Source organism: Budorcas taxicolor, chromosome 5 (assembly GCF_023091745.1).
Source record: "Budorcas taxicolor isolate Tak-1 chromosome 5, Takin1.1, whole genome shotgun sequence".
Lineage (NCBI taxonomy): Eukaryota > Metazoa > Chordata > Mammalia > Artiodactyla > Bovidae > Budorcas > Budorcas taxicolor.
The window spans coordinates 91,792,411-91,816,276 of record NC_068914.1 but is presented as its reverse complement, the minus strand read 5'-3'; the positions used below and the strand labels follow the sequence as shown (position 1 = coordinate 91,816,276).

Here is a 23,866-nt window from a genome sequence, read left to right as displayed (position 1 = left end):
AATAAGTCATCACTAAACAAATGAATTATCACCAGTTATTAATAATCAATCTCAGTTCTCAGTAGTACAGAAGAGCAAAGCTCTGACTTCGGGGCCTACTAGTCTGGGAAAACGTATTTAACTTAAGCATCTGTAAAATGAGAATAATAATGATAATAATGCCTACCTTATAGTTTTGATTGATTTGTATATGTATTATTTACCAAACATTTTTATATTGCCAGGTACTGTCCTAAATGCCTTACAAACACTAACTCATTTAATCCTCATAACAGATCCATGAGTAATATCATAGGTTACTAAAATCATCCCCATTTTTCAGATGTGCAAAGCGAAACAAAAGAAGCTTAAGTAACTTTCTCAAAGGCATGCAGCTAGTAAAAACTGGAGCTAGGAATTGACTGTCTATTTGAACTAAAGTTCAGTTCTGATGTTCACAGATGGCTTTAATGAAACACGAGTCCTAGATAATTTCATCATCATTTACGCTCTTTAACATTCTTCCAGCGTAGGCAATAGAAAATCAGATAATTTTTTAAATATTAAGAAAGTATGCTCTGCCGTTCCTGTAATAAGACAACGATGGCAAAAGAGAAAAAAAAAAGGAGAACCAAGAGTTTGAGGCAAAAACATGGTGCAGCTGTTCTGCCTCAGGCTGTGATGACTTACAGACTGGCGGCAGCTCATACTCCACCTCCAGAACCACTCTTTCCCCGACATTCTTCAGCAAGCTGATGATCTCATCGTGGCGGAATTTGGCCAGGTTGATGCCATTCACTGCTTTGATGTAGTCACCCACATCCAGCTGATCACTTCTGCAAAACAAAGAGTCGCTTCAATGGAGCTCTCCTCCCCATGGGCCAGTCTGACCATATTTCCCACTTTGCTATCATGGATAAACTGCAAGCCCAGAAGGACGACACAGCAGGGTCCCTGCCTCCTAGGATGCGGCTGGTTCTAAGGGCAGGAGTGCAGCTGAGGGTGGATGAGACGCTCAGGGATCCCTCTCACTCGTGCCGACTGTATGCCTTCCAAGTCCTCTACTGCATCTGCTGCCATCTCTGACTTTTCTCCCTAAGCCTTTACCTCTTTTATTTTTAAAGAGCATCAAAAAGTGAAATAAAGAGAAAATTACCTTTAGTTGCTCTGCCCCTAAAGAGTTGGTTCTCCTGGGGCAGATTATCTGTATCCTGGACACACTAGAAGTTTTCCTTTCTTCTTATTCCCTTTCAGTGTTGCTGCTTGCCTTTTGGACATTTCACCACTTTCGGTATCTTCACTAGAAGTATGTCCAGGGCCATATAGAAGGTCATTTTATTTTGCTATTTATTACTTATAGCAGGACTGATTTCAAAAAGTATCAGTGAAGAAGAAATTACAGTGAAAGCATGGGGATTCAGTAACAGACTCCTCCCTCCTCACCATCATAATAGAACTGTGGCTACTTTGGGGCGTTTAGTCAAACTACCTCTAAACCAAGAGCAGGCAGCAAGACCAATGACAGGACTTAATTCAATAATATGTTCTCCCCAAATAAGAATAACGAATTCATTTGCTTTACATTAGCCCAGCTCCAATCATCCTCTCTTCAGAGCCTCCATAATCCTCTCTAGTCTACGGTACACATGGGCACTCTTAACTCAGGTTTACTGACTGACACTTTTTTGGCAACTTAACTGTCTCATGCACTGTGACAACTCTTATTGCTTTTTACTATTGTTGTTGCTTTTTACTATTACACAATGTGATTATTGCTCCCAAACTTTTCATGTATTTTTTTTAAATACCCTATTTCCCTCAATAGATTATAAACCCCCAAGGGCAGGTATCTTATCTTGACGTATTTTGGTTTACTACCTGTGAAATGGTAGTGGCTTAAACAATAAATATTTGGTGATCAATAATACTATAACTGGCAGAGTGTTACTTTTAATTATAGGATCAATACATGTGTGAACGACTTTCTCACCCTCTCCCTTGCCAGTCATGCTTGCTTTAGGGGCTACATACAAAGAAACTTTGGAGACACACGAAGTTCCAGCATCACAAATTGACTATGACAGTTAAAAATTAAAGGAGGCTATGGTAGAAAGAAATCTCTTAAAAACCATATTGGAAAATAACATAAAAATAATACGTATATATGTGTGCATGTATGTGTGTGTGTGCTCAGTTCTGTCTGACTCCTTGTGACCCCATGGACTATAGCCCACCAGGTTCCTCTGTCCGTGAAAATTTCCATGTAAGAATACTGGAGCAGATTGCCATTTCTTTCTCTAGGGGATCTTCCCGACTCAGGGATTGAACCCATATCTCTTGTGACTCCTGCATCAGCAGGCAGATTCATTACTACTGTACCATCCGGGAAGCCCTGTATATATATTCATATGTATAACTGAATCACTTTGATGTACAGCAGAAATTAACACATTTAAAATTACCTATACTTAAATTTTTTTTTAAATGCACCCCCGCCCCCGCCACAAACCCTGAAGGAAGACGACTAAGTTGCTTGTGTTGACATCAACTTGGTTTTACAAACAGTACTGCAGATCATGGAGCAATCAATTGGCTTGAGCTTATAACCTGTACAAGTAGGTTGATCACTGAAAATGATCACTATTTCAGGTGGCACTTAATAAGGTAACTCTAAAACTTAATTTGGGATTCTGTGGACACGAATAATGGTGTCCAGGATTTAAGGGACATTAACCTCACTGCCATGAAATTAAAAGACGCTTACTCCTTGGAAGAAAAGTTATGACCAACCTAGATAGCATATTCAAAAGCAGAGACATTACTTTGCCGACTAAGGTCTGTCTAGTCAAGGCTATGGTTTTTCCAGTGGTCATGTATGGATGTAAGAGTTGGACTGTGAAGAAAGCTGAGAGCTGAAGAATTGATGCATTTGAACTGTGCTGTTGGAGAAGACTCTTGAGAGTCCCTTGGACTGCAAGGAGATCCAACCAGTCCATTCTGAAGGAGATCAACCCTGGGATTTCTTTGGAAGGAATGATGCTGAAGCTGAAACTCCAGTACTTTGGCCACCTCATGCGAAGAGTTGACTCATTGGAAAAGACTCTGATGCTGGGAGGGATTGGGGGCAGGAGGAGAAGGGGATGACAGAGGATGAGATGGCTGGATGGCATCACGGACTCAATGGACGTGAGTCTGAGTGAACTCCGGGAGATGGTGATGGACAGGGAGGCCTGGCGTGCTGCGATTCATGGGGTCGCAGAGTCGGACACGACTGAGCGACTGCACTGGACTGAACTGAACCTCACTTTGAATGAAACCTCACCATTCCACCCTTTCTTTCTGAGGCAGATTTCGATTTTGTCCACAAAGCAAACCCACCCCTGGCCAGCACCCAGGATGCTCTGTCGTCATCAAGAACTAGTGCAATCTGCAGTCCAGTAGAAACAAGGACAAAACCAGCCCTTCTCAACTAAGCCTTTTGCCCTTCTGGAAATCATTTTTTTGTCCCTGTGAAAGGGAAATCTCACAAGTAGAAAAGCTGAGAATATAGGACAAGTAAATTGTTACTGAGATACTTGGAGCTGGGCCTCTCTTGCTGTCTGGGCTCATCATGTGGTAGTTTCCCCTGTCCACAGAATGTGGGTCACCTACTCCCCGTCAGATGACTGGACTGTCTCACTCCCATTGCAGTAGGGCACATTTGAGGACTAAATCCATTCAGGTGGGTGTTTTTTGTTGTTTTTTTTTTAAAGATTTTTTTTTGATGTGGTCCATTTCAAAAATCTTTATTGAATTTATTACAATATTGTTTTTGTTTTATGCTTTGGTTTTCTGGCCACAAGGCATGTGGGATCTTAGCTCCTTGACCAGGGATCAAACCTGCACCCTTTGCACTGGCAGATGAAGTCTTCACCACTGTGCTGCCAGAGTAGTCCAGACACAAGCATTTTAAAATTAGTATCTTAGGAGGACTTGAGTGCTCTTGAGATGACACAAGAGCTCCCTGGTGACTTTGGCATGGGCCAGAAAAGCCATCATTCTGAAATCTGCCTCCTCCCCACCCCCCGTGCTTCCACCTGGCAGATGGCAGTGTCATTTATCTATTAGTGACCTTTTCTGAGGGAGCTTTAAGTTCTGAATTAATTATACCTTCATTCCTTTTTCTACATTTCCCTGCCATGCAGTTACCTAGCAGCGATTCCTCCTTGCCGCAGATTAGATACTCTGGGTTTCCCATCCTTGTCAATTCCGCCCGAGACCGTCAGCCCAAGGGTAGTGCCTTCCTTCTTCATCAGTTCAACCACAGTGGAGCCCTTGAATTCCTCTGTTAAAAGAAAATAATCTGCTTTAGTAAATGACAGCAGAAGCACAAGGGGTAGTCTTTGTGGGTGGTGAGGTGATTCCTCCCCATAAACACTCTGCATTTTTTCTTCTGTGGGAAAAGTTCTGCGGCTTCTTTTCCACTGCAATTTGCGGAGTGCCTTGCAAAGCTGAGCATGCAAATAAAGCGGAGCAGCAATTCCTCTAAAGGTTATTAAAATGGGTACCAGTGGAGTACTTCGTTCTAGATTCACAATAAATAGTCTGACAGGGCTTATGTACAAGGATAATATTCGCCCTTTGTTTCCTGTCATTCTGAAGTGACTTTCTCTCGTGTTTCTCCTTGTAACTCTAAAGGGAGCAATTGCGAGTCATAAGGGAAAGGGGCTGGAATGGAATTTTAAATAATAATACAGTGCAGCAGCAGACTCCAAGTTTGTGATACCTTTTAGCTGAGGAAGATGAATGACATAAGAGAAGAGCTTTCTACAAGTTCAAGGAAAATATTATTGACTCTAGTTTTTCTTTTTTTCTTTTTTTTGGTCTTTCAGAAAACAAAGTACAATAGCATTATTTTATAACTTACATCATTTCTTACAAAATGTGTCACACTATATTAAGGCAAGATTGGTCCTCAGAATCCCCAGGGAATTCTGTTAATTCTCATTCTCTCCTGAAATTTTTAAATGCTACCAATCTTGTGGGGGTCATATCTACAAACCAAGTATGCATGCATGCTCAGTTGGTCCCACTCTTTGTGACCCTAGGGACTGCAGCCCCACCTGGCTCCTTTGTCCATGGGATTGCCTAGGTTAAGAATACTGGAGCGGGTTGCAATTTCCTACTCCAGGGGATCTTCCTGAACCAGGGATTGAACCTGTGTCTCTTGCATCTCTTGCACTGGCAGGTGGATTCTTTACCACTGTGCCACCAGGGAAGCCCCACACACCAAGAGAGAAGCCAAATCTTTTGATTGAAGGCACCACAGAAAGAAAACTTGACTCTCCTTGCTTTCAGAAATAGAAATGCCTTAACAGTTACCCATCCAGAGGTTAACTATGACAAGCATTGTTTCAAAATTCTGTTTGTTATCCCCAACTCTGCATACACTCTCTGGGTAGGAATGGGGAAACTCAACAGTTTTCCAACTCTTCCTGAATCAGGTTATGAATTTCAGGGGTTATGAACTCCTAGGACATCAGAGATTCTCATGTTAAAATGCAAAAATAGGCTTTCCTTTTCAAAGTCAAAAAAGCGAAAAGTATTTGCACACCTCTGCCCTTTTCTTAACTACATATGTCAGTGTTAATTATCATTTCAAAATTTTATGAGTGCATATCATAAAGGTTTTTGAATTATTGCTGCTGGTCTCCCATCCAATTAGCCAATAAAAAAGTCAAATTGTGTTAGGGAAAGAAATAATTTCTCATCTTGTCTAGTAAGGAGAACAGAGTACCTGGGGAAAGAAGACAGGGACAGGCCACTGATTTCTATGTATTAATGTCAGTCTAGGCTGGGGATTGCCAGCCTTGCATACTTCTCTTTTCATGGCAGTTTCAGGACACTGCATACCTGAGTTGTTGCTGATTTAAAACAGAACCCAAGGAAGAGCCTATGAGTGTGAGTGACATCAGCTGCATTTACTACCTTTTGAATGAGAGATCAAACAATGATTGAAATTCAAGAAGTAAAATTCTCTGAGTGCTGAAGAAGTGATGCTTTCGAACTGTGGTGCTGGAGAAGATTCTTGAGAGTTTCTTGGACGGCAAGGAGATCAAACCAGTCAATCCTAAAGGAAATCAACCCTGAATATTCACTGGAAGGACTGATGCTGAAGCTGAAGCTCGAATACTTTGGCACCTGATGCAAAGAGCAGACTCGCTGGAAAAGACCCTGACGCTGAGGAGGGCAAGAGGAGAAGGGAGTGACAGAGGATGCAGTGGATGGACTGCATCAGCAATGCAATGGACGTGAGTTTGAGCAAACTCTGGGAGATGGTGGAGGAGAGGGAAGCCTGGTGTGCTGCAGTTCACGGGATGACAGAGTTGGACACGACTTAGCGACTGAACAAGAAGTAAAATTCTTGTTGAGTATATAAGAGCACAGGGCTTTTTACATCATTGACCAGGTGCATTTGTAACAAAAGTCCATGACAGTGTGCAGTTCACACGCCCCCTCAACACAGAACAAAGCAACCCTCTCTGCACTCCATAAAGGAATACACAGGCACAACTGATAGCTGAAGAGGTCAGCTTAACAAGCAACCCCTGTAAGTCCTCCTTGGCAAAAGACTAGGTAAAAATAAGGTTAACAATAAAAGAATGAAAATTACAAAATAGATGATGGCTATTCACATTACAGAGACACAATGTGTTCAACAACTCTGCCCAACGAAAGAACTGTTCGCGTTTTCTTTAACTATGTAGATTGATTCCCTTTGGTTAAGCAGTTCATTACAGAGCTGTACTTGAGGAGTTGGGAGCCTTGGTTTTTAAGGGTATGTCTTAAAGGTCAATTAGAAATACATAGAGAAGCAAGTCTAAAACAGTAACAAGCAAGTGAGAATTTAGTTTCAATTAATAAGAACTTCACTCCTACTCAGGTTTTCAAGAGCGTACTTTCTGAATAACATGGGATATAGGACATGAAAAGAAAGTGAAAGTTGCTCAGTCGTGTCTGACCCTTTGCAACTCCATGGACTTTCTCCAAAGGATCTTCCCAACCCAGGAATTGAACTGGGGTCTCCTGCATTGCAGGCGGATTCTTTACCAACTGAGTTATCAGGGAAGCCCCATAGATTCAGCCTTATAAGATGCAGATGATGCAATCTTCTCCAGAAGGTATCTAGGTCCTTCCTAGACCTCTGGCTGAATCTGAGAATCTAGAAAAGCTAAATTCAATGAGTTTAATTTGATCTCTGTTAAAATACAAATCCGTCGGGTTACTTTTAAAACTAATAATAGTCAATTACCCTCTTGTTTAAAAAGATTTCAAACCTTTCCCCAATAGTTAGTTCCAATAACACGAAAGAAAACATTAATGTACTGTACCACTTAACTGAGTAATTTGTGTATTCACCAATTCTAGCATTTACTAAGTGCTTACTATGAACTAGACGATGAAACTCAAAGATGGAAAAAGTCAGAGGTTCTTTAAGCGCAGCCACACAGGCAAATGAATCAGAGAGCACCACGCCAGAGTGTGGGTTGTGGGGGAGGCGGCCACAGAGGAGGTGGTCTTGGCAACAATGTGAAATGAAGACTTGCTGTTCCAAATATAACATCAATTTCACAATTTTGTCTTCTGTCTAATCCGTCTGTATTTTTCTATTAGGATTAGCAGAGTAGAACAGACTAAAGGGGAAATCTAAATTAGGCAAAACTCAGGAGTAAGGATAGAATATTGTCACAAGAAAATGTGCTGAATCACAAGAATGTTAACTGTCAATAAATATCTCCAGACCCTGCAGGACTGACTAAATCATTTATGGGTGTTTCCGAAAGGGAGAGGAGAAAAGCGGCAGTGTGGGGAGGGAGGAACAGGCTTCTTGAGTTGGCTTTCTGCTAACCTGCAAGCTCCACTACACTAATCAATCATTTTATGTCTTTTTTGGTATTTAATGTTTGCATAATGACCTAATGGCGAGGAGAAATGAAGACAGATGCATTCATTTGCATGAGTTCCCTTGTATAGCAAGGTTTACTGAACAAAGCTCACAGTGAAACACGTCAGTATATACTGACAATTTCTTTCTTTGTGATTTAAATTGCAAATGTCCCTCCCCAAATTAAGAGGACTCTGTAGTAAAGATGGCAGTCTCTCCATATTAGCAAGCAGCTCAGGGAACAGATGATACTCAACTGGCGAGGAATGAGCCGGTTGTGGATTTGACATTTTCCGCAATCACCATGTTTAATTATCTTAGAAAAGAAATTGCAGGTTTACATGTATACCAGTACACATTCAACCAATAAGAATCTCACTGCTAGAATGAAATTTAGTTGTTTGCTGTTTTCCTTTGGGCTTGTAATTCAATCCTCTTTAAACTCTGGAAAGTTTTAAGAGAAGTAACAGTGATACCTGGCAAAAACAAGAGAAGTATGAAAAATTCTTGCAAATGAATAAGAAAATTCAATAACATAGGTGGTTAAAAATTAATATGCAGAAAACCATAGCCTTTTACAAACAAACACCAACTAGTTAATGTTCTTGCAAAAGAAAAAGACTCCATTTACAATAGCCAAAAAACTAAAATCCCTAAGGAAAAAAAAAAGAAAAATAGACACGATCTCTGTGAAGAAAACTTTAAAACACTTCTGAGGGAATACAAGACCAGAACAAAAGAAAAGGTATCCCATTCATTCATTCATTCACTTGGTAAAAACTGAGCACTTACTATGTACCAGGCACTGTTTTAGGCTTTGGAGATACAGAACTCAACCAAACAGAGAAAATCTCAGATATCAAGGAACTGATATTTCATAACCCAATGTAAAAAATACGCCAATTCTCCCTAAATTATAAAGTTCACAGTATCAATAAAAATGCCAATAGGATTTGTGGGCACAAGGTGTATTTTACATTATTGCAAAAATGAAACATGCATCCATGCAAAGTTTCTGGAAAAAATGATATTCCTAAAGTCCACCAGCTGGCTGTTTAATGTTGTTATGAAAGAACAGAAAGCACCTTCACAGGAAGGCAGGCTACTGAAAGAGATGCTGGGTTACGACTGGATGTTACACCACCAAAGGTATCGCCCCTGAGAGAGATTAAAGAAGAAAGAAAGAAAAGACGTATCAAAGGCATAGGGCCTACAGAACTCAGATCAGATCATCTTAATGCTTTGTAGTATGAAGATTGCAAAGTTTTGCATAGAATAAACATATAGCATAATCATCTTGTTTTGTTCTGTGAACTCTTGGTGTCCAGAAATTCTTGCCTCATCGATTATTTTAAAAGTATAATTAGGCTTAACAGCAGGAAAAGAGAGTTACTTGTAATTTTTAGAAGGTCACCATGGTGCAGCCTGGGAGGATCCATCACCAGACTGGATAAGTCATGCTCTGGACAGTTCCTCAGATGAGTTATTTCTGAGTAGGGTCTTGAAGGCAGCCTCATCTCAGCAAATGGAAGGGCAGAGTTAAAGGCAGAGGAACAAGAAATGGTAGATGATGACCTAGGATTTGGGATGCGCAGTTTAATTTGTACTTTTTCAATTCTGGATGCATGTTAGAAGCACCTGGGGAGCTTGGAAATACCAGTGTGTGGACCCACCCCAGACCAAATCAATCTGAACACCACCTCCTGGTGGTGGTTCAGTCGCTCAGTCATGTTGGACTCTTTGTGACCCCATGGACTGTAGCTCGCCAGGCTTCTCTGTCCATAGGATTTCCCAGGCAAGAATACTGGAGTGGGCTGCCAGTCTCTTCTCCAGGGGATCTTCCCAATCCAGGGATCTAAGTCAAAAGTTTTAACTGTGAGATATTTAATTGAATCTTTTAAATAAATATGTATTTATTTATTAACTTATTTACGTGGCTTCATTGGGTCTCAGTTGAGGCATGCAGGATCTTCGTTGCATCCTTTGGGATCTTTTTCATTGTGACACACAGGTTCCAGAGCACGTGGGCTCAGTAGCTGTGGCACTTGGGTTTACTTGCAGCATGTGGAATATTAGTGCCTGACCAGGGGTCGAACCCACATCCCCTTCACTGTTAAGGTGGATTCTTAACCACTGGACCAGCAGGGAAATATCTTAAGTGAATCTTAACTGTAAGAGTCACATGCAGTTGCAAGAAATAATGCAGAGAAGCCCCTGATCCCCTTTACCTTGTTTTCCTCTGATGGTAACATCTTGTAGAACTATAATACTTATATTATATATAAATAAGATATTTATCTTGATGAAGTCAAGATATAGGCATTTCCATCACCACAAGGGTCCCACATATTATCCTTTATAGATCACCCACTACGCTCTTACTCCAGTGCTTTTTAAAAACTCCTTACCCTATTCTCTGTGTTTATAAATTTGCCATTTTAAGAATGTTAAATAAATGCAGTCACACAGTGTAAAACTTTGTGGTTGACTTTTTACACTCAGGATAATTTTCTGGTGAGTTATCCAAGTTGTGCGTAGCAAGAGCTCCTTTTTCTTGTTAAGTAGTGTCCCATGATATAGACATACAAAGTTGGTATCACCATCAACCTGTTGAAGGACATTTTGGTTGTTTACAGTTTGGGGCTACTATGAATAAAGCTGCTGCAAACATTCATATATGAGTTTCTGTGTGGACATAATTACTCATTTATCAGGGATAAATGCCCAGGAGTACAAGTGCTAAGCCATACAGAAGTTGCATATTTAGTTTTCTAATGAGCTGTCAAATTGTTTCCAAGATAGCAGTACCATTTTGCATTCCCACCAGCAGCTTGTGAATGATCCACTGGCATTCTCGCCAGTACTTGACTGTTCCTGTTTTTATTTTAGCCATACTGATATGTGTGAGATATTTAATTGAATCTTTTAAATAAATATGTATTTACTTAAATAAATACATGGTTGTCAGTGATACCTAACTATGGTTTTAATTCTTGGGTAAGTTGAGCCATTTCTCTAATGGGAAATGTGGAAATTTGTAGTGTGTACTTATTTGCCAGTTGCATATCCTCTTTGGTGAAATGTCTTTTCAAGTCTTTTGCCCATTTTCTAATTAGATTGTTCGCTTTCTTATGGTTGAGTTTTGAGTTTCTTATATACTTTAGATACTAGTCCCCAGTTGAATATGTGGTTTGCAAATATATTCTTTCAGTCTGTAGATTTTATTTCATTCTCCTAGCAAGGTCTTCTGCAGAGCCAACAGTTTTAATTGTGATGAAGTCTAATTGATCAGTTTCTCTCTTTTTTTTTTTTTTTTGACTTTTTTTTTTTTTTATTTTATTTTTATTTTTTTTTAATTTTAAAATCTTTAATTCTTACATGTGTTCCCAAACATGAACCCCCCTCCCACCTCCCTCCCCATAACATCTCTGTGGGTCATCCCCATGCACCAGCCCCAAGCATGCTGTATCCTGCATCAGACATAGACTAGCGATTCAATTCTTACATGATAGTATACATGATAGAATGCCACTCTCCCATATCATCCCACCCTCTCCCTCTCCCTCTGAGTCCAAAAGTCCGTTATAGACAGCTGCGTCTTTTTCCTGTCTTGCATACAGGGTCGTCATTGCCATCTTTCTAAATTCCGTATATATGTGTTAGTATGCTGTATTGGTGTTTTTCTTTCTGGCTTACTTCACTCTGTATAATCGGCTCCAGTTTCGTCCATCTCATCAGAACTGATTCAAATGAATTCTTTTTAACGGCTGAGTAATACTCCATTGTGTATATGTACCACAGCTTTCTTATCCATTCATCTGCTGATGGACATCTAGGTTGTTTCCATGTCCTGGCTATTATAAACAGTGCTGCGATGAACATTGGGGTACATGTGTCTCTTTCAATTCTGGTTTCCTCGGTGTGTATGCCCAGCAGTGGGATTGCTGGGTCATAAGGGAGTTCTATTTGCAATTTTTTAAGGAATCTCCACACTGTTCTCCATAGTGGCTGTACTAGTTTGCATTCCCACCAACAGTGTAGGAGGGTTCCCTTTTCTCCACACCCTCTCCAGCATTTATTGCTTGCAGATTTTTGGATCGCAGCCATTCTGACTGGTGTGAAGTGGTACCTCATTGTGGTTTTGATTTGCATTTCTCTGATAATGAGTGATGTTGAGCATCTTTTCATGTGTTTGTTAGCCATCCGTATGTCTTCTTTGGAGATGTGTCTATTTAGTTCTTTGGCCCATTTTTTGATTGGGTCATTTATTTTTCTGGAATTGAGCTGCATAAGTTGCTTGTATATTTTTGAGATTAGTTGTTTGTCAGTTGCTTCATTTGCTATTATTTTCTCCCATTCAGAAGGCTGTCTTTTCACCTTGCTGATATTTTCCTTTGTTGTGCAGAAGCTTTTAATTTTAATTAGATCCCATTTGTTTATTTTTGCTTTTATTTCCAGAATTCTGGGGGGTGGATCATAGAGGATCCTGCTGTGATTTATGTCTGAGAGTGTTTTGCCTATGTTCTCCTCTAGGAGTTTTATAGTTTCTGGTCTTACATTTAGATCTTTAATCCATTTTGAGTTTATTTTTGTGTGTGGTGTTAGAAAGTGATCTAGTTTCATTCTTTTACAAGTGGTTGACCAGTTTTCCCAGCACCACTTGTTAAAGAGATTGTCTTTACTCCATTGTATATTCTTGCCTCCTTTGTCAAAGATAAGGTGTCCATATGTGTGTGGATTTATCTCTGGGCTTTCTATTTTGTTCCATTGATCTATATGTCTGTCTTTGTGCCAGTACCATACTGTTTTGATGACTGTGGCTTTGTAGTAGAGCCTGAAGTCAGGCAAGTTGATTCCTCCAGTTCCATTCTTCTTTCTCAAGATTGCTTTGGCAATTCGAGGTTTTTTGTATTTCCATACAAATCTTGAAATTATTTGTTCTAGTTCTGTGAAAAATATGGCTGGTAGCTTGATAGGGATTGCATTGAATTTGTAAATTGCTTTGGGTAGTATACTCATTTTCACTATATTGATTCTTCCGATCCATGAACATGGTATATTTCTCCATCTATTAGTGTCCTCTTTGATTGCTTTCATCAGTGTTTTATAGTTTTCTGTATATAGGTCTTTAGTTTCTTTGGGTAGATATATTCCTAAGTATTTTATTCTTTTCGTTGCAATGGTGAATGGAATTGTTTCCTTAATTGCTTTTTCTACTTTCTCATTATTGGTGTATAGGAATGCAAGGGATTTCTGTGTGTTGATTTTATATCCTGCAACTTTACTATATTCATTGATGAGCTCTAGTAATTTTCTGGTGGAGTCTTTAGGGTTTTCTATGTAGAGGATCATGTCATCTGCAAACAGTGAGAGTTTGACTTCTTCTTTTCCAATTTGGATTCCTTTTATTTCTTTCTCTGCTCTGATTGCTGTGGCCAAAACTTCCAGAACTATGTTGAATAGTAGCGGTGAAAGTGGACACCCTTGCCTTGTTCCTGACTTTAGGGGAAATGCTTTCAATTTTTCACCATTGAGGATAATGTTTGCTGTGGTTTTGTCATATATAGCTTTTATTATGTTGAGGTATGTTCCTTCTATTCCTGCTTTCTGGAGAGTTTTAATCATAAATGGATGTTGAATTTTGTCAAAGGCCTTCTCTGCATCTATTGAGATAATCATATGGTTTTTATTTTTCAGTTTGTTAATGTGGTGAATTACATTGATTGATTTGCGGATATTGAAGAATCCTTGCATCCCTGGGATAAAGCCCACTTGGTCATGGTGTATGATCTTTTTAATGTGTTGTTGGATTCTGATTGCTAGAATTTTGTTGAGGATTTTTGCATCTATGTTCATCAGTGATATTGGCCTGTAGTTTTCTTTTTTTGTGACATCTTTGTCAGGTTTTGGTATTAGAGTGATGGTGGCCTCATAGAATGAGTTTGGAAGTTTACCTTCCTCTGCAATTTTCTGGAAGAGTTTGAGTAGGATAGGTGTTAGCTCTTCTCGAAATTTTTGGTAGAATTCAGCTGTGAAGCCGTCTGGACCTGGGCTTTTGTTTCCTGGAAGATTTCTGATTACAGTTTCAATTTCCGTGCTTGTGATGGGTCTGTTAAGATTTTCTATTTCTTCCTGGTTCAGTTTTGGAAAATTGTACTTTTCTAAGAATTTGTCCATTTCTTCCATGTTGTCCATTTTATTGGCATACAACTGCTGATAGTAGTCTCTTATGATCCTTTGTATTTCTGTGTTGTCTGTTGTGATCTCTCCATTTTCATTTCTAATTTTATTGATTTGATTTTTCTCTCTTTGCTTCTTGATGAGTCTGGCTAATGGTTTGTCAATTTTATTTATCCTTTCAAAGAACCAGCTTTTGGCTTTGTTGATTTTTGCTATGGTCTCTTTTGTTTCTTTTGCATTTATTTCTGCCCTAATTTTTAAGATTTCTTTCCTTCTACTAACTCTGGGGTTCTCCAATTCTTCCTTTTCTAGTTGCTTTAGTTGTAGAGTTAGGTTATTTATTTGACTTTTTTCTTGTTTCTTGAGGTATGCCTGTATTGCTATGAACTTTCCTCTTAGCACTGCTTTTATAGTGTCCCACAGGTTTTGGGTTGTTGTGTTTTCATTTTCATTAGTTTCTATGCATATTTTGATTTCTTTTTTGATTTCTTCTATGATTTGTTGGTTATTCAGAAGTGTGTTGTTCAACCTCCATATGTTGGAATTTTTAGTAGTTTTTCTCCTGTAATTGAGATCTAATCTTAATGCATTATGGTCAGAAAAGATGCTTGGAATGATTTCGATTTTTTTGAATTTATCAAGTTTAGATTTATGGCCCAGGATGTGATCTATCCTGGAGAAGGTTCCATGAGCACTTGAGAAAAAGGTGAAATTCATTGTTTTGGGGTGAAATGTCCTATAGATATCAATTAGGTCTAATTGATCTAATGTATCATTTAAAGTTTGCGTTTCTTTGTTAATTTTCTGTTTAGTTGATCTGTCCATAGGTGTGAGTGGGGTATTAAAGTCTCCCACTATTATTGTGTTATTGTTGATTTCCCCTTTCATACTTGTTAGCATTTGTCTTACATATTGCGGTGCTCCTATGTTGGGTGCATATATATTTATAATTGTTATATCTTCTTCTTGGATTGATCCTTTGATCATTATGTAGTGGCCTTCTTTGTCTCTTTTCACAGCCTTTGTTTTAAAGTCTATTTTATCGGATATGAGTATTGCCACTCCTGCTTTCTTTTGGTCTCTATTTGCGTGGTATATCTTTTTCCAGCCCTTCACTTTCAGTCTGTATGTGTCCCTTGTTTTGAAGTGGGTCTCTTGTAAGCAGCATATAGAGGGGTCTTGTTTTTGTATCCATTCGGCCAGTCTTTGCCTTTTGGTTGGGGCGTTCAACCCATTTACGTTTAAGGTAATTATTGATAAGTATGATCCCGTTATCATTTACTTTATTGTTTTGGGTTCGGGTTTATACACCCTTTTCGTGTTTCCTGTCTAGAGAATATCCTTTAGAATTTGTTGGAGAGCTGGTTTGGTGGTGCTGAATTCTCTCAGCTTTTGCTTCTCTGTAAAGCTTTTGATTTCTCCTTCGTATTTGAATGAGATCCTTGCTGGGTACAGTAATCTGGGATGTAGGTTATTGTCTTTCATCACTTTAAGTATGTCTTGCCATTCCCTCCTGGCCTGAAGAGTTTCTATTGAAAGATCAGCTGTTATCCTTATGGGAATCCCCTTGTGTGTTATTTGTTGTTTTTCCCTTGCTGCTTTTAATATTTGTTCTTTGTGTTTGATCTTTGTTAATTTGATTAATATGTGTCTTGGGGTGTTTCGCCTTGGGTTTATCCTATTTGGAACTCTCTGTGTTTCTTGGACTTGGGTGATTATTTCCTTCCCCATTTTAGGGAAGTTTTCAACTATTATCTCCTCAAGGATTTTCTCATGGTCTTTCTTTCTGTCTTCTTCTTCTGGGACTCCTATAATTCGAATGTTGGAGCGTTTCATATTGTCCTGGAGGTCTCTGAGATTGTCCTCGTTTCTTTTAATTCGTTTTTCTTGTTTCCTCTCTGATTCATTTATTTCTACCATTCTATCTTCTATTTCACTAATCCTATCTTCTGCCTCCGTTATTCTACTATTTGTTGCCTCCAGAGTGTTTCTGATCTCACTTATTGCGTTATTCATTATATTTTGACTCTTTTTTATTTCATCTAGGTCCTTGTTAAACCTTTCTTGCATCTTCTCAATCCTTGTCTCTAGACTATTTATCTGTGATTCTATTTTGATTTCAAGATTTTGGATCATTTTCACTATCAATATTCGGAATTCCTTCTCAGGTAGATTCCCTACTTCTTCCTCTTTTGTTTGGTTTGGTGGGCAACTCTCCTGTTCCTTTACCTGCTGAGTATTCCTCTGTCTCTTCATCTTGGTTATATTGCTGGGTTTGGGGTGGCCTTTTTGTATTCTGGTAGTTTGTGGAGTTTTCTTTATTATGGAGCTTCCTCACTGTGGATGGGGTTCTATCAGTGGCTTGTCAAGGTTTCCTGGTTAGGGAGGCTTGTGTTGGAGTTCTGGTGGGTGGAGCTGGGTTTCTTCTCTCTGGAGTGCAGTGGAGTGACCAGTAATGGGTTATGAGACATCAAGGGTTTTGGAATAATTTTGAGCTGCCTGTATATTGAAGCTCAGGGGAGTGTTCCTGTGTTGCTGGAGAATTTGAGTGGTATGTCTTGTTTTGGAACTTGTTGGCCCTTGGGTGGAGCTTGGTTTCAGTGTAGGTATGAAGGCATTTGATGAGCTCCTATTGCTTAATGTTCCCTGAATTCAAGAGTTCTCTAATGTTTTCAGGCTTTGGACATAAGCCTCCTGCTTCTGGCTTTCAGTTTTATTTTTACAGTAGCCTCTAGACTTCTCCAACTATACAGCACCGATGATAAAACATCTAGGTTAAAGATGAAAAGTTTCTCCACATTGAGGGACACTCAGAGAGGTTCACTGAGTTACAAGGAGAAGAGAAGATGGAGGGGGTAGTTAGAGGTAACTGGAATTAGATGTGGTGAGATCAAAAGAGGAGAGAGCAAGCTAGCCAGTAGTCACTTCCTTATGTGTGTTCTATAGTCTGGACCGCTCAGAGGTATTTACGGAGTTATACGGGGAAGAGGAGAGGGAGGAAGTAGACAGAGGTGACCAGGGGGATAAGAGAGAGGAATGAGAAGGAGAGAGACAAATCCTGCCTGTAACCAGTTCCTTAGGTGTTCTCCACTGGCTGGAACACACAGAGATTCACAGAGTTGGATAGAGAAGAGATGGGGGAGAAAAGAGGTAGAGGCCACCTGGTGGAGAAAAAGGAGAGTCCAAAGGAGGAGAGAGTGGTCAAGCCAGTAATCTCGCTCTCAGGTAAATTTGGGTAGTGAAGTTTGGGTTTTTAGATGTACAAAATTGACAACAGAAACCTAAGAGCAAAGATTAAAAATCTAGAGTAGAGGTTGGATTTTAAAAAATACAATATTAAAGAAAAGAAGCAGAAGGAAAAAGGAAGAAAGAAAAAAACACACAAGAATTATTTAAAAAACAAACAAACAAAAAAACAAAACAAACCAAAAAAAAACAAAAAACCACCAACAACCATCCAAAGGCTATATATGGTGTTTGCCTTAAAAAAAAAAAAAAAGTCTTTTTTTTAAAAAATATTAATAGTAGGTTATAGAAATAAAAATTAGAGGATAAATAGAAGACTTAACAATTAAAAAAATAGTTAGAAAAAAAAAGAAGAAAAAAAAAGGAAAAAAAAAAAAGGAATGATTTTAAAATTATTAAAAATATATCTGGCCGTTCTCTGATGTTTTGGGCCGTGTGGGATCACTTCCAAGGTGGTTCCCTCTGTTTAACTTCTTCTGTTTGCTGGTTTTTTAGGCTCACTAGTTCAGTCGCGCTGTGGGGAGGGGGGATGCTGCAAACAAATAGCACTGTCGTGTGCACAGTGTCTCAGCCCCGCCTGACTTGTCCCTTCTTGCGGCGTACAAACCGCTCCGGCTCTACGATGCTCCGCCGGGAACCGTCTGGGGCCGGCCCTAGGCTGCGTGCACTTCCCCGGTCCAAGCCGCTCAGGCCGCCCTCAGAGGCACAGATTCGGCTGGGACTGCGTTTTGTGCCCTTCCCAGGTCCGAGTAGCTCAGGAGTTTGGCGAGCGCGATCGCCGCGGCGTGTCACCTTTTCTGCCGCTGCTGCTCAGCTTTCTGGGTGGACCGCTGGCGTCCCCCGTGAGGCAGATTGTGAGTGTCCAGCACCCCCAGAAGTCTTAGCAAAGAGGCCTGCTTGCAGTTAGGTAAGTAAAGTCTCTCCGGGTCTGCAATTGCCCCTTTCCAGTCCTTACGGCTCTGGCTGCCTGTCCCCGGCGGGGGATGGTCTGCAGCCGGCTTTTTCCGTTCCGTCCTTTGTTCTGTGCGGGGTCCTGGTGCTGTCTTATGTTCGAGCTTTTCGCGTGGTAGCTATCCCACAGTCTGGTTTGCTAGCCCCAGTTAGATCGTTCTGGTTGCGCGTGGGGCGTTCCTGCCGGATTCTTACAAAGCACTGCAGCCCGCGCCTCCCGCGCGTCCCTGCCCTGCCCCCACTTCCCAATGGCGGATGCAGGCGTCTGTGCCGCTTTTCCGCTGGGGGAGTTACTGTTGGGCTTGTAATCTCTTGGTCTTAATTATTTCTTTATTTTTCCTTCCTGTTATGTTGCCCTCTGTGTTTCCAAGATTCGCCACTGACTCGGCAGGGAGAGTGTTTCCTGGTGTTTGGAAACCTCTCTTCTTAAAATTCCCTTCCCGGGACGGGCTTCCCTTCCCGGGACGGAGCTCCCTCCCCACCTCCTTTGTCTCCTTTTTCGTCTTTTATATTTTTTCCTACCTGTTTTTGAAGACAATGGTCTGCTTTTCTGGTTGCCTGATGACCTCTGCCAGCCTACCGAAGTTGTTTTGTGGAGTTTGCTCGGAGTTGAAATGTTCTTTTGAGGAATTTGTGAGGGAGAAAGTGGTCTTCCCGTCCTATTCCTCCGCCATCTTTTCCCAGTTTCTCTCTTTATGGGTCACGCTGCTGTCAAGTTTTAAGAATTCTTTGCTGGGCCTTAGATCCTGGAAATTTCTCTTATTTCTTCTACAGTTTCTAAAAGTTCTTATAAGTTCTATAATATTATCTAATAACCATAATATTTACATTTAAGTCTGTTATCCACTTTAATTTTTTTTACATAAGATATGAGATTTAGTCACGGTTCATATAACCTGGGGGGCGGGGAGTGGGATGGGTGTTCAATTACTCCAGCACCATTTGTTGAATAGGCTATCTTATCCACCAAATTGCTTTTGAACCTTGTGAAAAATCAGTCTGTCACTGATTCAGTGGACATGATTTTGAGCAAACTCCAGGATATAATAAAGGAGGGAAGCCTGGCATGCTGCAGTCCATGGGGTCACAAAGAGTTGGGCACGACTGAGCAAATGAACATCAATCACAGTCCCTTCACAGATACCATGCAGCCTTCATTACTATATCTATACAATAAGTCTTGAAACTGTGTAGGCTGATTGTTTCTATTTTATTGTTTATAAAAATTATTTCAGTTCTTCTAGCTCCTTTGCCTTTCCATATAAATATCAGACTGCTGCTGCTGCTGCTGCTGCTAAGTCGCTTCAGTCGTGTCTGACTCTGTGCAACCCCATAGACGGCAGCCCACCAGGCTCCCCCATCCCTGGGATTCTCCAGGCAAGAACTCTGGAGTGGGTTGCCATTTCCTTCTCCAATGCATGAAAGTGGAAAGTGAAAGTGAAGTCGCCCAGTCATGTCCGACTCTTAGCAACCCCATGGACTGCAGCCTACCAGGCTCCTCCATCCATGGGATTCTCCATGCAAGAGTACTGGAGTGGGCTGCCACTGCCCTCTCCAAAATATTAGACTAATCTTGTCTATATCTATAGGAACTTTTGCTGGTATTTTGATAGGATTTGGATTAAAGCTGTCTATCAATTTGGAAAGAATAGACATCTTTACTATGTTGAGTCTTTTGATCCATAAACACAACATATCTTTTTATTTTTTTATTTTTTCTATCCTAAATTAAAATTTTATTTATTTATTTATTTATTTGCTTTTAATTTTGAGATTTTTTTTTAATTTTATTTTTACTTTATTTTACTTTACAATACTGTATTGGTTTTGCCATACATTGACATGAATCTACCACGGGTGTATACAAGCTCCCAATCCTGAATCCCCCTCCCACCTCCCACCCCATATCATCTCTCTGGATCATCCCCATGAAACTTCTATGATTTCTTTCATCAGCATTTTGTAGTTTTCAGCATAAAAGCCCTATACATGTTTTGTTAGTTTTACACCAAAGTATTTTATTTTGGGTGTAAAATTGAAAATAGTATTGCATTATTAATTTTGATGTACATATGTCCATAGCTAGTATACAGATATACAATTGATTTTTATATATCTACCTCATACATTGTGGCCTTGTTGAACTCACTTTAGAGTTCTAGGAATTTTTTTGTAGATTAGTTAGAGTTTTCCATGTAGACAATCATGTCATCTGCAAGAAAGGATAGTTTTTATTTGTTTCCAATCTATATGCCTTTTATTTCCCTTCCTTGCCTAAAGCACAGGCTAGAACTTCCAGTACTCTGTTGAATAAGAGTAATGAAAATAGATATTCTTGCCTTGTTCCTTATCTTAAGGGAAAAGAATTCAGTATTCCATCAAGTATTATATTACCTGTAGGTTTTCTGTAGATTTTCAAGTTGAGGAAATTCCCTTCTATTCCTTTCTTTTTTTTTCCTGAGAGTTTTTATCATAAGCTTAAATTTTGCCACATTCTTTTTGCACTGATATGATGATGTGATTTTTCTTCTTTGGTCTGAAAATATCCTGAATTACATTGACTGATTTTCTAATATTGATCCAATCTTGCATTCCTGAAATACACTCCATTTGCTCACAGTATATAATTCTTTTTTTTTTTATATTGCAGAATTTCACTTGCCAATATTTTGCTAAAGACTTTTTTGCACCTATGAAAGTGAAGGTTGCTCAGTTGTGTCCAACTCTTTGCTGCCCCATGGAATTCTCCAGGCCAGAATACTGAAGTGGGTAGCCTTTCCCTTCTCCAGGGGAATCTTCCCAACCCAGGGATCAAACCCAGGTCTTCTGCATTGCAGGCAGATTCTTATCAACTGAGCTATGAGGGAAGAATTTATATTCATGAGAAATACCATCTGTAGTTTCTTTTTTTCCCCTTTGGTTTCGGTATCAGTGTAATAATACTAGCTTCATAAAATGAATTGAGAAATGCATCCTTTCCTCTTCTATTTTTCTGGAAGAGATTGTGTAGGATTGCTGTTTATTCTTTTTTAAGACATTTGGTATAATTTTCAATGAAGCCATCTGTGTCTGGAGTTTTTAAATTACAAGTTCATTTCCCTTAATAGTTAAAGGACTGCTCAAATGGTCTATCTGAGGTTCGGTGAGTTCTGGCAGTTTGTACTCATCAAGGATTTGGTCCCTCTCAGTTAGATGAAGATCCTTACAGGTGGGGAACTGGGCAACGGGATCTTTTTTAAAACCTCCACAGGTAATTCTAACATGCAGTCAAGATTGAGAAACACTTGTTTAGGTTTGGCCTGTTATTAGTGTAAAACAGTAGATTTTGTGACGACAACATGAACTTGGGAAAAAGACAGATTTGGGTCAAGGAGAACCATTAGAAGGTCACTGCAGGACTCTAAGATATTAATAACTTAGGCTAGGCTGTGTCAGGGCTGCCCAGGTAGTGCTGGTGGTAAAGAACCCGCCTGTCATTGCAGGAGACATAAGAGACCTGGGTTTGATCCCTGGATCAGCAAGATCCCCTGGAGGAGGGCATGGCAACCCACTCCAGTATTCTTGCCTGGAGAATCCCCATGGACAGAGGAGCCTGGTGGGCTACAGTCCATAGGGTTGTAGAGAGTCGAACACAACTGAAGTGATTTAGCACTCAGGTTGTGCCAACAAATGCAAAAATGAATAATGGTCCAAACACAAAGGAAGCTTATTTCACTCACATAGAAGCCTGAGCGGGGTGGGTGTTTCCAATCAGCAGCCTTCTCTGCTTCACATGGAGATTCGGGGATCTGTGCTTTCTTCCATTTTGTGCCTCTGTCATCCCCCAGGGCTCTGGTTCCCAAACTGTGCACAAGGCGCCCCATGGTTCCAATGAACTCACAGAACCACGGTGAACTATCTTTACAATGCAAGGGAATTACAGCCATACTTGGTATCAGTTGGATACAATACCACCTACTAGCTACAGGCAGTTTTGGTCAACATTAGCACACAGCCCTGCTTTTCTTGATAGCCTATCTTTCCAATGCTTTTTTCTTTTTTTTGGTGGTGGTTTCTGTGACAAGAAAGGAAGTTCCATGTGGCACAATGTGGAACAGGAAATGAACTTGTCAATGTTTCATTTGATTTGAAGGTTTGAGAAACTGTGCAATGCCCAACAAACACATATCATTACTAAGTACTTGTGGTTCTTTAAATTTATACATGGTAATGGTTAGGAGATAATATGAATTATATTGCTTGGACCTAGCTACTAATAAGTGGGGCTACTGATATTTCATTTGACCTAGAAGTGCAGTGAAAAAACTGAGATGCCAAGGACTCTGTGAACAAAGAGAGTTTGGAAACTTTCACCTTAGGACTGTATCTTGTCTGCATTTCCCTGGGGGAAGGAGACAAATAACTGTCTTAACAGCCACCACTGGCCTGCTTCTGTTCACATCCCAAGGGCAAGAACTGGTTCCATATCTACATCTAATTGCAAGGGAAGCTAAGAACTGGAGTGTGGACAGATGTTAAGGCAAAAAGGGAGGCATGGACTTGAGGGGATGGGTGGGTAACACGAGAGAAACTGCAATCCATCAGTAGCTGTGTGGCTGGCACTAACTCCAGATACACTGTGATGAATTTCCCTGAGTTAGGCACACATTAGTGTGTGGGGAGCAAGGAACTGGGAGGGAGGGTGGATCTCAAGGTTGCCACCTTGTTTGATTTGGGGCTGTTGACCCCAGTCACTAAAAGGGAATTAAGGAAAGAGGAAGTTTGTGTTGCTGAGACTGATTGGAGAAGGTGAAGTCACATGATATAATGCTAGTTACAGAGAACTGAAATGAAATTTAAGTACCAGGGAAACCCTAGTCTTAGAATGGTTTTTGTCACATTCCAAACAAAGGGTTTGTAAGACCCTCACCTTGGAGTCGTATCACAAAAAGAGAAAAGGCATTTTAAAAGCAATCACTGGGGCTTCCCTGGTGGGCCAGTGGCTAAGACTCTTTGCTCCTCCTGTAGGGGGCCTGAGTTCGATCCCTAGGTGAGGGAACTAACTCCTGAATGCTGCAACTGAAGATCAATTAAAGATCCTGCCTGCCACAACTAAGATCGGACACAGCCAAAATGAATGAATGAATAAATAAAATGTTTAAAACCCTAAAAAAAGAAAAGTAACCATCATGGGCACACTCAGCAAAATACACCCTGGTGAGGCTCTTTGTCAGTCATTCAGTCGTGTCTGACTCTTTGAAATCCCATGGACTTTAGTGCGCCAGTAGCCACTCCCTTCTCCAGAGGATTCTCCCGACCCAGGGATTGAACCCGGGTATCCTGCACTGTAGGCAGATTCTTTACTGTCTGAGATACCAGAGAGCTCTTTACTTATTGAACTTCCTTTCACTAGCAGATTTTAAAAATTATATCATAAACAGTAAGATAGAAATGCTATTGATGAAAACTTAATACACAAAGTCACAAACTTTCAGATGCTAGTGACAGAGATGGTGTTTTCTTCCCACCTGTGTGTCCGGTGCCTAGAATGGCACCTGGCAAGGTGGTAGGTGCTTCCTGGGAGCTGCTGAATGAATGGGTACATCA

At 40.2% G+C, this 23,866-nt stretch overlaps 1 protein-coding gene across 1 annotated transcript in view; it reads right to left on the bottom strand.

Moving 5' to 3' along the window:
* The window catches only part of GRIP1 (glutamate receptor interacting protein 1), a 482,353-nt gene that overhangs the window by 168,157 nt on the left and 290,330 nt on the right, over positions 1-23,866 (bottom strand). The window contains exons 3-4 of the mRNA XM_052639896.1: positions 4,168-4,303; positions 670-815 (exon numbers count right to left, since the gene is read on the bottom strand). Of these exons, the coding sequence (XP_052495856.1) occupies positions 670-815; positions 4,168-4,303 (282 nt within the window). The remainder of the gene's footprint in view (positions 1-669; positions 816-4,167; positions 4,304-23,866) is intronic.